The sequence below is a fragment of the Solanum stenotomum genome, chromosome 7, assembly GCF_019186545.1.
Source record: "Solanum stenotomum isolate F172 chromosome 7, ASM1918654v1, whole genome shotgun sequence".
Taxonomy (NCBI): Eukaryota; Viridiplantae; Streptophyta; class Magnoliopsida; order Solanales; family Solanaceae; genus Solanum; species Solanum stenotomum.
Genome location: NC_064288.1, coordinates 6,611,572 through 6,631,784, shown reverse-complemented (window position 1 = coordinate 6,631,784; position 20,213 = coordinate 6,611,572). Strand labels below are relative to the sequence as shown.

General features: G+C 32.8%; 2 protein-coding genes across 4 annotated transcripts; one reads left to right on the top strand and one right to left on the bottom strand.

Annotated features, from left to right (window-relative positions):
* The first annotated feature begins 353 nt into the window (after positions 1-353).
* Positions 354-8,283, top strand: LOC125871794 (protein NETWORKED 1D-like). Of its 3 annotated transcripts, none has more exons than XM_049552466.1 (4): positions 354-627; positions 1,115-4,161; positions 5,302-6,108; positions 6,914-8,283. In XM_049552466.1, the coding sequence occupies exons 1-4, from the start codon at positions 525-527 to the stop codon at positions 8,018-8,020; spliced, it is 5,064 nt and encodes a 1,687-aa protein (XP_049408423.1). In that variant the 5' UTR covers positions 354-524; the 3' UTR covers positions 8,021-8,283. The 3 variants fall into 3 exon arrangements, with proteins under 3 accessions (XP_049408423.1, XP_049408422.1, XP_049408420.1); XM_049552465.1 differs by having other exon boundaries at positions 1,115-4,806; positions 5,092-6,108; XM_049552463.1 differs by having other exon boundaries at positions 358-627; positions 1,115-6,108.
* A 3,218-nt stretch (positions 8,284-11,501) lies between these two features.
* LOC125871107 (sulfate transporter 3.1-like) lies at positions 11,502-19,776 on the bottom strand. Its single transcript, XM_049551701.1, has 12 exons — positions 19,390-19,776; positions 18,451-18,658; positions 17,837-18,008; positions 17,458-17,523; positions 17,197-17,310; positions 15,784-15,900; positions 15,030-15,156; positions 13,907-14,193; positions 13,033-13,223; positions 12,806-12,888; positions 12,113-12,189; positions 11,502-11,733 (listed from the first exon to the last, which is right to left on the bottom strand). The coding sequence occupies exons 1-12, from the start codon at positions 19,742-19,744 to the stop codon at positions 11,551-11,553; spliced, it is 1,980 nt and encodes a 659-aa protein (XP_049407658.1). The 5' UTR covers positions 19,745-19,776; the 3' UTR covers positions 11,502-11,550.
* Between the last annotated feature and the right edge of the window lie 437 nt (positions 19,777-20,213).

Sequence of the window (20,213 nt, the reverse complement as noted above, 5' to 3'; positions counted from 1 at the left end):
TAATTTGGATTTTCCTCCATGATCATCTCAGTTGTTTTTTGTAGCTAAAATCTGTTCAGTTCAAGTTTTTATTGACTTTTAGTCAACCCCTTTATGGAATTTTAGTTAATTCTTGTTCAATCTATGATTTTTGACTTTTGCTTCTGGATTAAGGAACTATTTAACCTAGTTTTTTTCCCCTTTGTTTGATTCAGTGATCTGCAGATTTTGCTTAATTTTTCATGTTAAAAGAGACCATTTTGATTTGATACCAACTTTTTATGTTAAAATTTCTTGGACTAGACCAAAATTTTCATTTTAAAATGTGTTGTTTTGTTCATTAATATTTTGCTTCTTCTTGTTATTATCTACAGGGACTAATAGAACAAGACTTATAGAATCCATCACTGAGCATTGAATTGGGTGTTCAAAAGTATAGTATATTTGTTTTGGAATGCCATATTTTTTTTCCTTCGCTTACATTTGCTGAGTTTGGAGGGAATTTGAGGAGAAATCTGTATTATTTGTAATATAAACTTGGGAAGATGGCTGCTTTGTCGCAGCAAGATTCTCGACGTATGTACTCTTGGTGGTGGGATAGTCATATCAGCCCCAAAAACTCAAGATGGCTTCAGGAGAATCTCACAGGTACTGCTGTTTTCTTTCTTTGGTTGTGTACAACTCCTTCATTGTTTGGTTATGCTAGAGTTATCTTAGGAGATATCTAAGTTTTCATCAATGGAAGAATTAATTATTCTAGCTCGACCTTCGTTTCCTTTTAACGAGAGCTTAATTAGCATGAAGCATTGATTTCCTGCCCATGTACCATATGAATTCATTATTGTTTAAGTCGTTGTGGAGATGATGGTAACATCATGTTACCAGTATAAAAAGAGTTGCATAAATAGTGACATCTGTTATTCACAAAGTGGAATTGTTGTTTGATTCTTAAGATGCTCTAGATGGCCTTGAAACCTCAACGATTGTGCATTTCAGTTTATAGATTTTGAATATAACATTTCTTGAAATGATTCAGCAACCATGAAAATGTGGATTCTCCTTTTCCTTTTAAGTAATTCTTTCTTATATGGTGTTTCTGAATTACTGCTAATACAATTGTTGTTCACTTTGCTAGATATGGATGTCAAGGTTAAAGGAATGATCAAACTCATAAATGAAGATGCTGATTCTTTTGCAAGGAGAGCAGAGATGTACTATAAGAAACGTCCAGAGTTGATGAAATTTGTAGAAGAATTCTATAGAGCATACCGTGCATTGGCTGAAAGATATGATCATGCAACTGGTGTGATCCGGCACGCCCACCGGACCATGACAGATTTAGGACTTGGAGATGATTCACCTGCAGGTTCTGATCCTCAAACACCAGAGCTATCGCCAATGCTTAGTCTTTTTGACCTTGAAGAGCTGCAGAAAGATGCTCTTGGAGTCGCTGCATCTAATACTCATGATCTCAAGAGCAATGGAGGATTCACAGATGAGTCACACTCAGTGATGAAAAGAAAAGTATTCAAGCAGCGCAATAATTTGTTTGGAGACCAGGGAAGGTTTGCTGACGGAAGGGTTAGGAAGGGTCTGAATTTTAGTGAGGCAGACGAGAAAGTAGTGCAGACCAATGAGAGCAACAGTTTCCAAACTCGAGCACTTCCAGATTCAGAGCGCATGGTTGAATCTGAGGAGATTCTGAAGTTAAAGAAAGCACTTTCCCAAGTGGAAGCAGAGAAAGAAGCAGGCCTTATCCAGTACCAACAGACATTGGAGAAATTATCTCACCTGGAGTCAGAAGTTTCTCGTGCCAGAGAAGGTTCCCGAGGATTTGGTGAAAGAGCAAGCAAAGCTGAAGTTGAAGCCCAGACCTTAAGGGATGCACTTTCTGCATTGGGAGCTGAAAAGGAAGCTAATCTTAAGCAGTATCAGAAGTCCTTAGACATGATTTCTGAGTTGGAGAATAATGTGTCCCATGCACAAGAGAACTCTGTTGCAGTTGGTGAAAGAGCTAGCAAGGCTGAACTTGAAGGCCAAACTTTAAGAGAAGATCTTGCAAATGTAGCAGCTGAAAAAGATGAAGCTCTTAAGCAGTACATGCAATCTCTTGAGATGATAGCAAATCTGGAGAGCAAATTGCAGTGTGCTGAAGAAGATGCCAAAAAATTAACTGAGAGAGCTGAAAAAGCAGAAAATGAGATTGAATTTCTCAAACAGGAAATCCTAAAATTCACTGGGGAGAAAGAAGCTGCAGCTCTGCAGCTCCAGCAATGCTTGGAAACCATCTCCACTCTAGAGCATAAGCTTTCTTGTGCCAAAGAGGAGTCCCAAAGGTTGAATGCAGAGATCAATAACGGAGTTGCCAAGTTAGAAGATGCAGAAGAGCGCTGCCTTTTGTTAGAAAAATCCAATAAATCTCTTCATTCTGAGCTGGAATCTCTGACACTGAAGATGGGTGTGCAAAATCAAGAGCTTACAGAAAAGCAGAAGGAACTGGGAACGTTGTGGACTTGTGTACAAGAAGAACGTTTGCGTTTTGTTGAGGCTGAAACTGCTTTCCAAACTCTGCAGCATCTTCATGCCAAAGCTCAGGAAGAAATGAGGGCTCTTGCTTCAGAGCTTCAGAATCGGTTACAGGTGTTGAAGGACTTAGAAACGCATAACCAAATTTTGCTGGGTGAAGTCCAGAAGGTTAAAGAGGAGAACAAGAGCCTTGGTGAAATAAATGTATCTTCAGCTATATCCATGAGGGATATGCAAAATGAGATATCCAGCTTAAGTGAAGCGAAGGGGAAACTCGAGCTAGAGGTTGAGCTTCGAATGGACCAAAGAAATGCTCTTCAGCAAGAAATCTACTGCCTTAAGGAAGAACTTAATGATCATAACAAGAAACTATTATCTATTGTGACACAGGTGCAGGCAGTGGGCCTTGATCCAGAATGCTTTGAATCATCTGTGAAGGAGCTGCAACATGAAAAGTCAAATCTTGGAGAAACCTGTGAGAGGGAAAGAAGTGAAAAAATAGCTCTTCTGGAGAAGCTACAAGTGTTCGAAGAGCTTCTTGAGAAAAACTCCATTCTGGAAAACTCTCTGTCAGATTTGAGTGCTGAACTAGAAGCTGTGAGAGGCAGTTTAAAAGCATTAGAAGACTCTTGTCAATCTCTTCTACAGGAAAAATCTGCAATTCTCAATGACAAAGTTACTTTAACTAGTGAGTTACAGGTAACAATTGAGAATCTGGAAGAAGTCTCAGCTAAGAATACTGTTCTGGAAAATTCCCTTTCTGATGCTCATGCGGAACTTCAAAGCTTAAAGGTAAAATCAAAGAGCTTAGAGGAATCATGTGATGTACTAGTCAAAGAGAAAGCAGATCTTGGTCGTGAAAAGGAAAATCTATTTTCTCAGTTGCAAGCTGCACAAATTGCACTGCATGATCTAGAGGGAAAGTATTCAGGACTGGAACAAAGACATTCAACCTTGGAGAAAGAGAAGGAATTGACACTTCGTGCATTTGAAGAGCTGAGGATTTCTTTGGATGCAAAAAACTGTGAACATGACAGTTTTGTCCACACGACTGGGGTACGGTTGGCTGGCATGGAATCAGAAATGCATGTTTTGCAGGAAGAATGCCAATTAAGAAAGCAAGATTTTGATAAGCTTCTAGAAAAAGCTATTGAGTCTGACATTCTCAACTTCACCTTACAGACATCTTCCCAAGATCTTGAAGGAAAGGGCTCTTCTTTGCTGGGTGAGTATCAGAAGCTTTTTGAAGCATCTACATTTTCTAAAACTTTGATTTCTGATTTAAAGCAGAAGAATGTTGAACAAAAAATGGAAATGACATCCTTGTTTGATCAAGTTAGTATTCTGAGAAATGGGATATTCAAGTTGCTGAAGGCTCTTGATATTGTTCCAAACCATGCATGTCAGGACAGGAAAGACCAAGTACATCTTGACCATATTTTTCATAGAGTTGAAGTTTCTAAAGAATCCTTCAACAAAACTGAGGAAGAAAATCATCGGAGGGCTATTCAGATGAATGTTCTTGTCACATTGCTGGAGCAAATAAAATTAGAGGTGGAGGCTCTTGATGCTGAAAAAACAATTATTAGCCAGGAGTCGAATTTCAAATCGGAGCAATTATTGGTGTTGCAGAATGAAGCCGCTGCACTCAAGGAGGTTGGTGAAGAACTGAAATTGAAAATAATGGAGACAGGTCATAGAGGGGAACTTCTAGAAATTGAAAATTGTAACCTGGCAAAAGCATTGCAGTTGGCAGAAGATGAGTTGAAGACTGTTAAAAGTATGATGGATCAGCTCAATTTTCAAGTAGTTGCTAGCAAAAATCTGATGTCTGAAAAGGACACTGAGCTTCAAGGAATGGAACAGAAGCTTTATCTTACTGAAACTGAGAAAGTTGTGTTGCATCAAATTTTGATGAATGAAGTCGCTGCACTCAAAGAGGGTAGTGAAGAACTGAAATTGAAAATAAGGGAGAAGGATCGCAGAGGGGAACTGCTAGAAATTGAAAATTGTGGCCTAGCAAAAGCATTGCAGTTGGCAGAGGATGAGTTGAAGACTCTTAAAAGTATGACGGATCAGCTCAATCTTCAAGTAAATGTTGGCAAAAATCTGTTGTCTGAGAAGGACACTGAGCTTCAGGGAATAGAACAGAAGCTTTATCTAACTGAAACGGAAAAAGCTGTGTTGCATCAAATTTTGATGAATGAAGTTGCTGCACTCAAAGAGGGTAGTGAAGAACTGAAATTGATAATAAGGGAGAAAGATCGCAGAGGGGAACTGCTAGAAATTGAAAATTGTGGCCTAGCAAAAGCATTGCAGTTGACAGAGGATGAGTTGAAGACTCTTAAAAGTATGACGGATCAGCTCAATCTTCAAGTAAATGTTGGCAAAAATCTGTTGTCTGAGAAGGACACTGAGCTTCAGGGTGTGGAACAGAAGCTTTATCTTACTGAAACTGAGAAAGCTGTGTTGCATCAAATTTTGATGAATGAAGTCGCTGCACTCAAAGAGGGTAGTGAAGAACTGAAATTGATAATAAGGGAGAAAGATCGCAGAGGGGAACTGCTAGAAATTGAAAATTGTTACCTAGCAAAAGCATTGCAGTTGGCAGAAGATGAGTTGAAGACTCTTAAAAGTATGACGGATCAGCTCAATCTTCAAGTAAATGTTGGCAAAAATTTGTTGTCTGAGAAGGACACTGTGCTTCAGGGAATGGAACAGAAGCTTTATCTTACTGAAACTGAGAAAGCTGTGTTACATCATATTTTGAAGAGTGAAGTTGCTACACTCAAAGAGGGTAGTGAAGAACTGAAATTGAAAATAAGGGAGAAAGATCACAGAGGGGAACTGCTAGAAATTGAAAATTGTAACCTGGCAAAAGCATTGCAGTTGGCAGAAGATGAGTTGAAGACTGTTAAAAGTATGACGGATCAGCTCAATCTTCAAGTAAATGTTGGCAAAGATCTGTTGTCTGAGAAGGACACTGAGCTTCAGGGAATGGAACAAAAGCTTTATCTTACTGAAACTGAGAAAGCTGTATTGCATCAAATTTTGAAGAACTTGAGCAGAGAACTTATTGGGAGTAAAATAATTATGGAGGACCAAGAAAAGAAGATCCTAAAGTTGTGTGCTGACAGTAACCAACTGCGCACAGAAAACATGCACCTTTTTGAGGCCAGTCAGCTATTGCAGGAAGGGCTTCAGCAATCAGGTGGTGAGCTTGAAAAGCTAAAGATGCAAGAGGAAGCGTTGCACTCTGAGCTCCAGAAGCAATTGAATGAGATTAAGACATGGAAGTTAGAGATGGATGTGCTTTTAGGCGAGTTGCAGGTCTCGATGTTCTACCATATCCTTTATGAGCAGAAGATTCATGAGCTTGCAGAAGCATGTCAAAGCTTTGATGTCCAAATCACTTCAAAGGATAAGGACATTAAACTGCTGAAAGAAAAAGTGAGCACTTTGGGTACTGAAAATGAAGACCTTAACACTCAGTTAGCTGCATATGGACCTGCAATCTACTCTTTGAGCCAATGCATATCATCCCTAGAGAAGCACTCCTATTTGCATGGGAAACCCAAAAGGCCTGATAATGAGGACACAAAGGTAACTGCTTCTACACTAATGTCCCCTGCTTGACTTCTTTTAGCTGGACAGTAAAATAAGTAATATCATATTAGAAAGCTTTTGAAATTAATCTTGTCCGTTAAGATGCTAATTGGCTACTGATATGTGATATGTATAATGTATGTGTGTGTCTGTATTATATGCCACAAGTTGTTCCTCACTTGTAGAAAGATACATTCTCAATTGTATCGCGTGAATTTATTAACTGTTGTATCATCTGTTATCCTCTCCATCCGTGTGGTAAGTTGCAATGGTACTCTCGTCACCAGGGCCCAGGTGTTTTTTTCCATCTTGCATTTTCCTCCTAAATCATGTTGCATCCTGTCTAGGTTGCCTTAGAATACTTTCTTTAAGCAGTCTTAGGTTTGTTGGTTTCATACATCATACTTTTAACAATGACGTGAACACATCTTAAGAGCCTGCTAATTTTCATAGACACATTAATTAATATGTGATGGACCTCGATATTTGGCATGGACAATATGAAGATCAGAATTAGTTATTTTTTCCTAGGATTTAGTGACAAGAAGTTTCCCCAAGTGACGCTAAATCTCATAGTGTAGGGTAAAAATACGAGACACATTGTAAACATTTTTGTACAAAAGTGGACCCATGCATGATGCTTCTGCAATATGAAATTTCGAGAAATTAGATCAACGCAGACTTAGCACTGCATTCTAAAGGTTATTTTGAAGAATTTAGACCTTATCAATATGTAGAAATTAAGGTTTTCTTTTTTCCTTGTATATGTGAGATAAAGATTATCATCTTGGCTTATTTTCAGGACATTGTAGTAGTTCCTACAGATGACAGCACTCGTTTGAAAGACAATGAAAATGCAGTGACAACCCATGCATTTTTTGATCTGCATGGATTGGAAATAAGGGTTCGAGCTGTTGAGAAGACATTGGTTGAAATGGAGCAGCTTGTGGTGAAGGAAAATGTAAACATGCATAGCAAACTACAGGCTGCAATGCAACAAATTGAGGAGTTAAAGTCAGAGAGTAGCCGACATAGAAGAAATTCAGCACCTAAATCTGAAATCTTTGAGGCAGAAAACGGAATCCTCACCAAGGACATCATGCTTGACCATGTATCTGAGTGTTCATCCTATAGAAATGGCAGGAGAGAGCAGGATAATCTAGTTTTTGACCTATGGGATACTACCAGTCCTACTGCTGGTAAAGCAAAGTTGGATGATACTCCAAATGCTGAAAATGATATTGATTTCCATAAACGTGTTATATCAGTGAAGAAAAAGTGTCAACGTCCTGCCTCAGATGTGCAAAGTGAGAAGTATTCAGATGAGGGCAAACTGAACATCTCAAAGAGATCAACAGAGTCCATTCAAGAGGGAAACAAGAGGAGGGTCTTACAGAGGCTTGATTCTGATGTGCAGAAATTAACTAACCTTCAGATCACAGTATTAGACTTGAAGAGGGAACTTGAGATTACTGAGAAGGGAAAAAGGGGTAAAGCTGTAGCTGAATCAGACACTCTCAAAGGACAGCTAAATGAAGCTGAGGCTGCTATTCACAAGTTATTTGATCTTACTGGTAAGTTGATGAAGAACATGGAAGACAGCTTTGGTTCTGCTGATATGAAATCTGCACTGGAGTCTGAAGAGATTGGAAATGTTAGTAGGAGGAGATATTCAGAACAGGCACGGAGAATATCTGAGAAAATTGGGCGGCTGCAATTAGAAGTTCAGAAGTTGCAGTTTGTTTTACTGAAACTCAACGATGAAAGCAAAGGAAATAGTAGGGTCCCGGAGACAAAAAGAAGGGTTCTACTACGAGATTATCTCTATGGCGGGGTTAGGAAAAGCAACAACAAGCGAAAGAAAGCATCATTTTGTGCATGCATCCAGCCTCCAACTCAGGGAGATTGAAGTTTTAACTAAGGTGTGCAGTTTACATATGTTAGTTAACTAGTTTATAGTTCATTTTTCGCTTGTGTCCATAGTACTTTTAATAGTTTCGGTATGAATATATTCAGAACCTTAGCCTCTTGGAGAGAATTTGTTGTATATTCGTGTCCAGCTAAAAGATGCAGCCTTTTTATTTACAAATGTTTTCGTGATTGATCTAAGCTTGTCTCAAATAATTGGGTTGTCCCTGTACATATTTCTTCAACCTCAGTTACTTTTGGACATGGATTTGGATCAAACCTGATTGGTCTCGATAATTATTATCTTTTACTTATTGTTATATTTCTTAGGTAACCTGACTTGTCAAAAAACAGTTAGTTCTTGAGAAACCTGATACTGTTAATATTTTCTTACATAGTAAGTGTATAAAAGTTGCTCTTTTTATTTAAAATTTCTTTTGTTTAGAACATATAATTTGGCCAACAACTAACTCAAAGCTCAAATTAAGCCAATATGTTACACAGCCTTGTCATACTTAAAGTCGATGCATCGCCAATAATAACATATTTTTTCTACTATATAGAAGAGTGAAGTGGTAGGATGACCAAGGGTAAAAATGTAATTTCATTTTAACAAAAATCTATTAAGAAAGTAAATAATTCTAGAAACATCTTTCTATATATGAAGTGAATAATGATCAAGGGTAAAAATGTAATTTCACGCTAACAAAAATCTACGAAAAATGATAACAAGAAAATTAAATAGTTCTAGAAACATTTTTAGTTATTGTTATTACCATTAATTTATTTTGTTATTACTTCACTTTCTTTTCTTTTGTGAGTTATTGTGATATCTATTTATTACTCTATTTTACTATTACTTTAATTTAATTTTTTATATTTTTTCTATTCATTATGCTTATAAAAAATGCCTACTTTTAATATAAAATTTATTATGAATTAATTATTTTCACCTTTATTTTGTGTCTAATTAATATACTTGAAAATAAATAAGTGTGATAAAATTAATAATATATATTAAATTGAAATTAAAGAAAAAGATGTTAAAAAGTAACTTTACAAATAAAAATGAATAGGATAATATTTTTGCATTTAAGATCAAGAATAAACATGTGATTTCATTCTGACAAAAATCTATTAAGAGATAGCAAGAAAAATAAATAATTCTAAAAACATCTTTATATATATGAAGTGAATGATGATCAAAGGTAAAAATGCAACTTCATGCGAACAAAACTCTACCAAGAATGATAACAAGAAAACTAAATAGTTCTAGAAACATCTTTAGTTATTGTTATTACTATTAACTCATTTTGTTATTATTTCACTTTTTTATGAGTAATTGTGATATCTATTCATTACTCTATTTTACTATTACTTTAATTTAATTCTTAATATTTTTTCTATTCATTATACTTACTAAAAATGCTTACTTTAATATAAAAATTCATTATTTAAAAATATAATTAATTATTTTCACTTTTATTTTAGCTCTAATTAATATACCTGAAAAGAAACAAGTGTGATAAATTAATAATATCTATTAGATTGATAATAAAGAATAAATAAAATTAATTCAATATTTAAAAATATATATATTAAAAGATGTTAAAAAGTAACTTCACAAATAAAATGAATAGGATGGTATATTTGCATTTAAAGTAAACTAAAAATGTTTACTAGATTATAAAAGAGTAGTTCTTCATTAAATTATATAATTACATTTTTCTTTTATTTGATTTCAAACATATTAATCTAAATAGTGAACTAATGTAAGTTTGATTTAAATTTAAAGTTGTCCGGCCAAAATTTTGTATTATTCTATTATAGAAATACAAAAATATGAAGTTGAGGAAGATGAAGGATAATATGGTCATTTCATATATATTGCATTTTAAAATTTCATAAATTCTATTTTTAAATTTGTAAAAATATTTTTTCAAGTGGCTAAATTTCCTCCATAAGTTACATGATTATTCTAGAAACTATAAATTATAAGATTTTTCTAGAACTAACTATGACACAAATAATTAGACACTAACTCATTTCACTCCTCAAGTTTCTCCCCTCTCATGTCTTATACCAATAAATTTCTCTCCCTTTATTTCTAATTTGCATCCTAAATATTACACACTTTAGTATAGATCTCTTATTAGGAAGACCAATAATGCATTTTTTTTCAATAAATTTCTCTCCCTTTATTTCTAATTTGCATCCTAAATATTACACACTTTAGTATAGATCTCTTATTAGGAAGACCAATAATGCATTTTTTTTCAACATTAAGAACTTTATTTTTGATCAATTCCCTACCTAATGACCCTACTTTTGTAAAACAATTATAAGACAAAAGTAAAATTAGTTATTTCTTGGTGAACACATCACTTTTGGGACTTGTCCATATAACAAATTTTCAGCAAAATTCAACAGATCCATAATTTTCAAACACTCTAATGAACATGATAATGGACCAGTTAACATGTTAAATCCAATATCAATCACAATTGTAATTCTCAAAAGGCCTAATTCATAAAGAATGCAACCAGTGAGTAAGCTCTTCAAGAACAAAATTTTCAATAATTTCGAAGCATGTTATGTCCTTTCCTTTGGTTCTCTTTAGACTTTTCAATTCCATGGTGTTGCTTTTCTTTTTGGATTGTAAAGATAATTTTTGAAGTATCTAATTTACTTGATTTCTCTTTCTATGTTTAATCCCAAAACTTCACGTAACATATATGTCATTATATAATTTATTCAGAAAATATATTTATTTATTACTATTATTTTATCATCAGTTAAAATCATTTTAAGCAAGTTATATAAATTATTATTTTAACCACCTCATGTTGAATTATTGCAATAAATATTATATTAACTTCTGTTAATATTTTTATATACTCATTAGTTGAGGTAAAACATTCATTCATCAGGTATATAAATTAATTTTAAAAAAATTCCTTACTATACAAATTGTTCTCCTAATTTTAATGAATATAAAGACAAGATATAAAATCATAACTTTTTTCATCCTTTTATCACTTTGTAAAGAATGAGATGATTCATTCTAATTTTCATTAAGTAGGTCATTATTTTTGTTTTTTAAACACCTATAAAACAAATTTTAAGTGTATTCAAAATTAATCTATAGATGGATCAATATGCTTTATTGCTTCATATAGTTTATGAAAATTGTTAATATATTGAGACTCATAATTTTAATCTATTCTCTTAAATAATTTTCAAATAAAAATAGAAAAAGAATATCATTAAATTAATTATTTAATTCGAATATATATGTTTGACATGATGTTAAAATAATCACTGGAGCATGTGATATTTTATTATTATTTCTTATCATGTTTATTTGAAAATGTCATAATAATTTTTCTTTTCGAAAACTAATTAAATCTCTATTATAAATATATATAATATTGTAATATCGAGCCCGTAAATGAGCCTTTCATTATATTGTAATTATCTAGTAAGTATATATACAGATGAAATAACATTAATGTTGAAATTAAAGAGTAGTCAAACGTTATTGCTGAATGAAGCATCCATGCCGGATTTTGGTTTGCAAGAGTGAAGCATGTAGTTGCATGATTCCACAGCTTCCCCAACAGTTAGAAAAATCCATTCTTGTCCTAGTGTCTCTAGGAATTTGGATTTGTTCAATTTCTTCATTACTTCTGCACCTGGATTTGCCAATACAAGCTGCAATAATCCAACAAAAAATCACACAATATATTATACTTTTGTTCCATATATAGTTGAGTCCAGCCTCAAAACGGACATTTCTTGGGCACTACATATCAAAAGGAACCCTCCCTAAAAACACAGATTAAAATGGACACGTTGCCCAACAATGGGCGAACTGCCCCAAACAACCGTGCAATTGCAGTGGAATAGACAGAGTTAACGGTACTTGTTTGGAACAGTTCACTCATTTCTAGGTGAAATATCCGTTTTGATCTGTGTTTTTAGGAAGTGGTCCCTTTTGATATGGTGTGTCCAAAAAGAGGCCGTTTTGGGGCAAGACTCATATATAGTTAGCATTTCATAAAGTGAAAAAGATTTGTGAAAAGTGGGTAACCTTGAGATCTCTTCTATCAAGATTTCTCTTGACTTCTTCTAGCATACTAATTCCACTAGTATCAATGTTGCCTACAGCTGCAAATGATCATATAACGAATATTAATACGAGTTTAAGTTCCGTGCAATGTTAATGTGTGCACTGGTGGGAGTGCTTCACCCTTGACCAGAGGTCTCGAGTTCGAGCCCTGGGTATGGAGAAACTCCTGTTGGGAGCATCATCCCCGAATGGGCCCTGCAGAGCGCAATCCGAATTTAATCGGAGCTCCAATGTGGGCTCCGGACACCGGGTGGGAAACCAAAAAAAAAAAAACTTATAGTAGCTCTTCGTATCAAGCCTGATATGATAACTCGGACAATAGAATGAAAACCTACTATAGCTAGTAAATTTCACTAAGATTTAAACATTCTTTATTTTTCACTACATGCATAACGTAATCCTTTTAGCATGTCCTTGTTTCATTTCTACTTTACTCGGATTAGAAATTTTCAAACTTCAAGATCTCTGAATTGTTTTTGTTTTCTATCCAGTGTTTGGTAGATCAATTTGATTCGTTGCAAAACACTTTTTAGTATAATTTTTTCATTCTCAAGCTGAAACATTTGGTTAAGGGCGTGAAGGGATTCTATACATCCCACCACAACGTTTGACGGTCAAACTTCAATATCATAAAACTATGAGAAGTTAATTTACCTCCCATGTCAAGTATAACATATTGTAATGTCTCCCCTGAAGATTTTAACTTGTCTTCCTCGTCATCAATCCACCTTGAGATCCTATAAAAATAAAAAAAAGTGAAATGGAGTGTTGTCAAAAAGAAAAAATGTCATTTTTTTAAAACAGACTAAATAAAGAAAGTAAATCGTTCTTTTTTAAACGAAGAAAGTAATAGATAATTGTAGAGTTAAAAAATCAATTACCTCTCTCTTAAGTAGCTAGCATTGGTAAAGTAAATAGGTGCACCAAGGTCTAGTATGAGAACCCCACCAACAGTGTCTGTATTAGGATATTGTTCAACATTTCTATAAATGTTAGAATCTGGAATGTTACCAAGTACTAGTGTTCTTGGCCTTGCTACATACAATAACACCCTTAACAAAGATAAAGCAACCTGCATTGGAATTAAAACATATATAATAAGTTTAACTTCCATGCATTGACAGTGTAAAATAATATTTACAAAATCAAGTTATTTATAAATTAATATTATGTTAATCTCTATGATAACCATTAATTAGAATGGTAAAAAAATGATGATTAATTTGTTATCTAACATTTATGCCCTCCAACTTTATCTGATATTTATGCCCTCCAACTTTGAGTGCACATGTGTATAAATAGATATTTAAACTTGTATAAAATTGAACAAGTAGACACACATGTCCTACAAGGCATTATACACGTAAGACGCCACATAGTACACAAAATTGTCATGTAGGACGCCACGTAGGATGAATACGTCTATTTGTTCAATTCCATACAATTTTAAGTGTCTACTTGTGCACACTCAAAATCAAAGAACACATATATCATTTAAAGTCAAGTCAAATGACATGTTTATATATTATACCTTTATATATACATTAACAATGTAAACAATATTTACACTATTAGGTAATTACTTATATACATTGACATTATACTTTCATGTAATTTTACCTGTTGTACCATGTAACAACATGTTCTCTGTTTTGTTGTCCAAATAACTAGTTTCATTTATTATTACGAATAAATATATAGTTACTTGCAGTTATCGTTTTGATTTATTAAAATGACGTAAAAAGGGATACGTACAGCAATGACTAATCCAATTTCCACGCTGGCAAATACGACACCAAAATACGCACTCATGCAGACCAAGAAATCGAATTTATCGACATGCCATAGATGAATTGCAGCGTTATAGTCGATGAGTCCAAGCATGGCTGAAACAATAATGGAAGATAAAACCACTAATGGAGTGTAGTGGAACAACGGAGTTAGCACCAATAGTGTAACCATTACTGCTAGAGCCATGACTATGTTTGATACTGCTGTTTTACATCCTGCGTTGAAATTCACCGCGGATCGCGAAAATGGACCTACAACCAATTTCATTTTTTTAATTAGAAACTTGATCAGATATTCATATCTTCAAATCTGAAAGAGCTGTCAAAGCACGCTTTACTAAGATTTTCTTGTCATATACATAGCGATAAAATAATGATGTGGCGATGACATGTTATTGTTCAAGCGTTGAAAAATTGACTTTCTATAGTGATTTATACTTTTTAGATAACTAGCACATACAAAAACTATTTTTATGATTTTAAACGTAACAAATAACTAATTTATAGCAACATTATTGTTACAAAAAATAATTTTGCAACTTTAGTATGAGAGGTATTGAGTTTAGATTTTGGTTACCATCGGAGGTATTATCCCTTCATCCGCACCTAACTTTTTTATCATTTTGTTATTATGTTATAAAGTAGATATTTTCTTGTCTCTTTCTGCATTTATTTGCTATTCTTATGTGTGTCTGATTGGTGTTTCGGACATCATGGTCCACACATTCACATGCTGATATATAAGCACATTATAGGGTCGTTTGGTAGCTGGTTTGGAGCGTAGATATTAAATTGTCTCAATAATGTTGTGTTTGATAGCTTGCTAGGGAATAAATTATTCATATATAAGATTAATATGGTGTTCAGTTTGTAATTTAAAAATTCTCATAATTAATACTATATATTTATATGAAAAAGTTTATGTATTATTTATACAGAATATAATGTGGAATAACAAACACTCCATGAATAATTAATTCAAAAATATTACTAATATATGCATAATTCTAATCAACTACAAAACGACCCTCATATTTTTCAGGCAAAAGCAAGTAATTTCATGCAATAAAAAAGAGTTAGGAAGTTACCAGTAGTGAGGTAGCAAGAAGTGCAAGAGCCAACAATGTTCATCATACCAAAAGCAATCATTTCTTTATTTCCATCTATATTATAGTTCTTGTACATTGCAAAACTTCTTCCCACTGCTATTCCTTCCTGTTTCATCATTCCCAATCAAACTTCAATTTTATAAATATTATATATATTATTTTTTGGTCATGAGTCTTAAGATAATATTCATTTTCAAACATAGTCAATACCAACACGTATACAAAATCTTTTTGGTAACTATCGTTGAAAAGTCATCGAATAAGTTCATGACACACTGTTACAAAAACAATTTTTAGGCACAATACATATATACATTGATTAAAAATACTATTAAAGCATTTATCGACATTAGTTTATTATCATTAAATTTAATGACGCTAAAGACTTCAGTGACATTTATAAATAGTGTTAATTACCACTAAAAAAATATATCTAACGGATAATTAAGTTATTGATATTAATTAATTATCGTTAAAGATCATTTTTGGTACAGTGACACTACATATAGTATGAATTGACTATAAAATCTTTTTGTCCCGTACTTAGTAACTCTTTTACGTGATATGAACCTCCAGTTAACATGTTCATTATCTATGAAAATTTTTATAATTAATATCAATATAACGTAAATCAACACCAATGTAACAACATTTTTTGAAAAATTCCAACAAATAATGGAAAATAAGTAGGTGGAAAATGAGGACAAAAATAAATAAAATGTAAAAAGCTTACAGCAAGAGAAACGACACCCGTGACTATGCCAGTTTTTATAGCAATAGACAGATAAGGAGCTCCAAATGACAAATCTGTTATCGATAATGGATTTAACCCTTTTTTCAGCTCCCCTATCTGTTCAATACATAAACGTAAATGTCAATTAAAATCAAGTTAAAGAATAGTTTATGTATTATGCCTTGATTTTATCCGCACTATATATATATATTTTTTTTTATTATTTTTTATTTTTATTTATTTTTATTTTTTTATTTTTTTTATATAGTAACAATAATAATATATTCAATGAAATTTCACTCAATAAAATCTAAAAAAGATAAAATGTACATCGAGGAGGTAATTAAGAACCCAATATTAGAAAATCGCAACTTATAAATTTTTGGATCCACCAAAGTGTCAGTTGGTATGACTTTTTTTTAAACGACTTTGATTAAAGATATTGTTACATGGTACTAATTCCTAATTGGTTATGAAAAGTTTTCTTTAAATCACTTAACCCCCGTCCCACTCAAAAATTACGATAATATATTTCAACAAATATGAATCATCGGCTACAATAATTCAAATTTCGTTCAATCTCATTCATTTAATGTTAAAAAATTTGGTAACTTCTAGGAATTAACAAGTAAGTCATCATTAATTAGAAATGTCTATTTCAAAATGCGTAAAGATAATGGCAGCAACGATTCAATGAACAACAAATATGTATATGTTGGGCCCGGGGGCAGCTACCTTTGGACAAAGGGTAACCTTCGTCGAAAAATTATATATAGGTTAAAATTTAATTTAATGAATATATATAAGTGTTGACACCTCTTGATATAAGCTGAAGATTTAACGTAATGGTTAAGGAGTTGCAAAAATTACTTAGGATCATATTATTTTATACTTTATATTTTGATATAACTTAATAAAAATCTTGGATCCGTCACCGGTCAGTTAGGCTACTATCCTTTTAAACATTTAATATGAGTCAATCATAACATTGGTAGGTCGTCTATTTCGAACCAACGTGCGCAATACTAAAACCACAAGAATAACAATGCAACTTCAACACTCAAACTCAATAATCCAAATACTACCAAAAATAATATCACATCAATCCCCAAGTTCAATCATAGTGTAAAAATAGTAGTACTATAATAGCTAATCATAGTAGTTCACCAGTCAAATTGATCATCATTAAAAGCCAAATTTGTTTCTAACTTTATATTTTACACCTTCTATAAATTAAATAAGGCGTTTCGCCATAAATTCTTAATATTTTGCTTATTTGTAAAAAAAATAGCGTTAATGCTTGTATAATGAATTGAAAAACAAGTTATAAGTTATTGCATATCCGAAATTTGTAATTTGCATGATCAATAGTAATAATTTTCGAATTTAACGTAGAATATTAAAGATGCTTACCACTTGAACGCCATGATTTTCAGCATGGGTGAAATAAACAAGAATAGTTGCCAGTATGACAGATAACAATGGAGCCATTGCTGATACCCAGAAAAACTTGGGTCTTTTTTGGCTCTGCATACAAGCATTTACACGTTAATTTTGTGAAACATCAATTATTTCGAATCAATTTTTAGAAGCAAAAACATTAATTATTTTGGATCAAAAAGATTATTATATTATTGATGTTTTAATAAAAGGTCAAAATTAGAGGTAACTTACGAAGAATCTAGCTGCGAGCAGGTAGAAAAGGAAACAGAAACCCAACACCGCACTTTGCCATCGCCACTGCAATACATATCAAATACGGTGTTTGATTACTAGTTTATAATCTCTCATAACTAAAATACGAATAAATAATTATGAGTTCATTTATGTATTATTTTGAATATGCTACGTAAAAGATGAAATAACTAAATCATACATTACTAATAACCAAAAGTCCCCTACCACTTGATGACATTTCAAGTGTGACACTGACGTGCCCAATTTGATAACAACATTTTCACCCTCCTAATTAGATGACACTTCAAGTGTGACACCGAAGTTAAATTATTTCTTTTTGTAGTATCGATGCATATATCTTAAATCACGTATATACCTCATGCGTTTGGGTAAAAACGGAACGCAAGACGGAAATAATATCAGTGGACTGAGTGAAATGGTCAAGACCAAGTATTCCCTTTAATTGTTGGAGTATTACAACTGTGGCTGCTCCTCCCATGAATCCCACTATTGTTGAATGAGATAGAAAATCCACAATGAATCCCAGCCTGCAAATTATTTATTTAATTACTCAACTATGTTACCTTAATCAATATTGCTTATTCTAGAAAAAAAAAGTTTAGTTGTAAAACATCAATTAGAGTTTAATTTCTGTATATTGATATCTAGCGTAAAAAATATACTTACACAATTAAGTACTTATTGACAAATCCCTTAATAAGCATTAATGATTAATCTTACCAAAATGATAATTAAATTGCTATCACAAGTTTAAATTTACTCATAATTTGAAAAAATTTATCGTCAAACAAACATTTATGATTTATTTTAGATCACAAATTTCAAAATTCTTTCTTTTTATCTAAAATTTTGTGTTAAGTCAAACTAACTCGTATAATTGAAATGGAGAAAAGACTAGTACTATTTTTATCTCAACTCACATGATACCGTTTGAATTTCGAAAGTCAAATAATTTTTTCACATAATTACCTGAAAATGCCAAGTGCGGCTTCAAATAGTCCGGCAAAGAATGTGGCGGTTAATGCAAGATGAAGATAAAGTGTTGGATTATCAGTTGGATTAACTTCTTCTCCTAACATTGAAGCAATGAGAAGTGATGCAACTGCAACTGTTCCAACTGCTAAATCTCTTGAACTACCCATTACTGCGTACACTAATGCCGGAACAAAACTAGAATCTGCACGCATCCCAAGAAAACATTAATTGACGTATTTGAATTATCTGTTGTGTTTATATTTATTAGAAGTGATTTTGAACATTTTATTCTTATTTATATTTTAAAATATAAGTAATACTTTCTCTGTTTCAATTTGTTTGTTCTATGTTAACTTGACATAAAATTTAAGAAAGTAAATAAAAAATTTGTATCTTATTGTATGAAATTAAAGATATGTCAAATGTATCAAAATGTCTTTAATACATGTCCCATGAAAAAACGAAATTAAAGAGTTGTAGAAAAAAGGAAAATGACATTATTTTTAAAATGGACTAAATTTGAAAATAGGACAAACTAATTGAAATGAATAAAGTATCATCCTTAATCAGAGATCTCGGGTTTGAGATCCCTTAGGTACGAAATCGCCTTTATAGGAAGTGTTTTACCCCCAATGTGGATTTTCCTAGGCGAATTCAAATTTAATCGAATTTCAATGTAAGTACCGGACACTGAACGGGATGGAAAACATAAAAAAAAGAAGAAGGAAGTATATGTTGTGTTTATGCATGTGTTATCTCCACATAATTAAGGAGTTTATAGTTTCCAAGAACAATTATACTACTACGAGTAAAAAATGGAAAAATATAATTAATTCTATCTTAAATTTCTACAGTAAGAAATAATTTGAGACAATTGTTACTAAAAATCGCGACAGATAATTTGAGACAATGGTCGTAGAGAGTATGACTTACAGAGGCCAAGAATAGGTGGCAAATTGGCAAGTTTAGCATAGCTAATTCCCTGAGGAATAGCAAGACTGGCTATAGTAATCCCAGAAATAAGATCAGATTTAAAGAAATCAAACGTATATCGAGGCGCCCATTCGAAAATTGGGAAAAAATATTGAACCCCAAGTTTCAATTTCTTCAATGGTGGTTGATTCTTGAATTGCCTAAGTGGATCATCTGGAAACAATGTTTCTTTTACAGTGTTTTTAAGTGACTTCAAAAATGGTTGTGGTGGTGGAATTTCAACTTGGTGTTTTTTTCTGTTTTCCCCTCTCATTGATGATGGATACTCAGCATCATCATACTCTGCGTTACCCATTAATAAAAAGCTCTGTTATTTCTAAAGAAAGATAGTAACTTTATTGGTTTATAATTGGACTACAAGGGTGGATGCTTTATATAGAGAAAAAGAATACGCATTTTTCGTTTCAAAAAGAATGATCGGTATTCTTTTTTAGTCTGTTTCAAAAATAATGATTCTTATTTTCTTCTTTTTTTTTGGGATAAGGTGCAACTACTCCTAGTCTACGATCGAAATCAACTAATGTCCTATTATCCTTCAAATTCTTTTTTTTGGTAATTTTGTACCCCTTTGACTTACGTGTCACACTCTTTGACTCCACAAAATTGAGGCGTGTGAGAGATATTTGGATTTCACGTAAGCCAAAAAAGTGTATAAAATTACAAAAATAAATGGGTTTCGGGGTAATAAGACCTTAAGTTAAGGTGTGTGGATTTGTGTCATAGTCTAGGAGATATTTGTGTCTTATCCCTTTCTTTTTTTGCAA

Bases quoted from the DNA above. Each gene is read 5' to 3' on its own strand.
- LOC125871794 (XM_049552463.1), top strand. From the start codon at position 525: ATGGCTGCTTTGTCGCAGCAAGATTCTCGACGTATGTACTCTTGGTGG. The intron at 628-1,114 runs GTACTGCTGTTT...TCACTTTGCTAG, and splicing joins GCTTCAGGAGAATCTCACAG to ATATGGATGTCAAGGTTAAA. The intron at 6,109-6,913 runs GTAACTGCTTCT...GCTTATTTTCAG, and splicing joins CTGATAATGAGGACACAAAG to GACATTGTAGTAGTTCCTAC.
- LOC125871107 (XM_049551701.1), bottom strand. From the start codon at position 19,744: ATGGGTAACGCAGAGTATGATGATGCTGAGTATCCATCATCAATGAGA. The intron at 18,009-18,450 runs GTAATTATGTGA...AATAATTTGCAG, and splicing joins GCCGCACTTGGCATTTTCAG to GCTGGGATTCATTGTGGATT. The intron at 15,157-15,783 runs GTAAGCTTTTTA...ATGATGAAACAG, and splicing joins CGGGTGTCGTTTCTCTTGCT to GAAGGAATAGCAGTGGGAAG.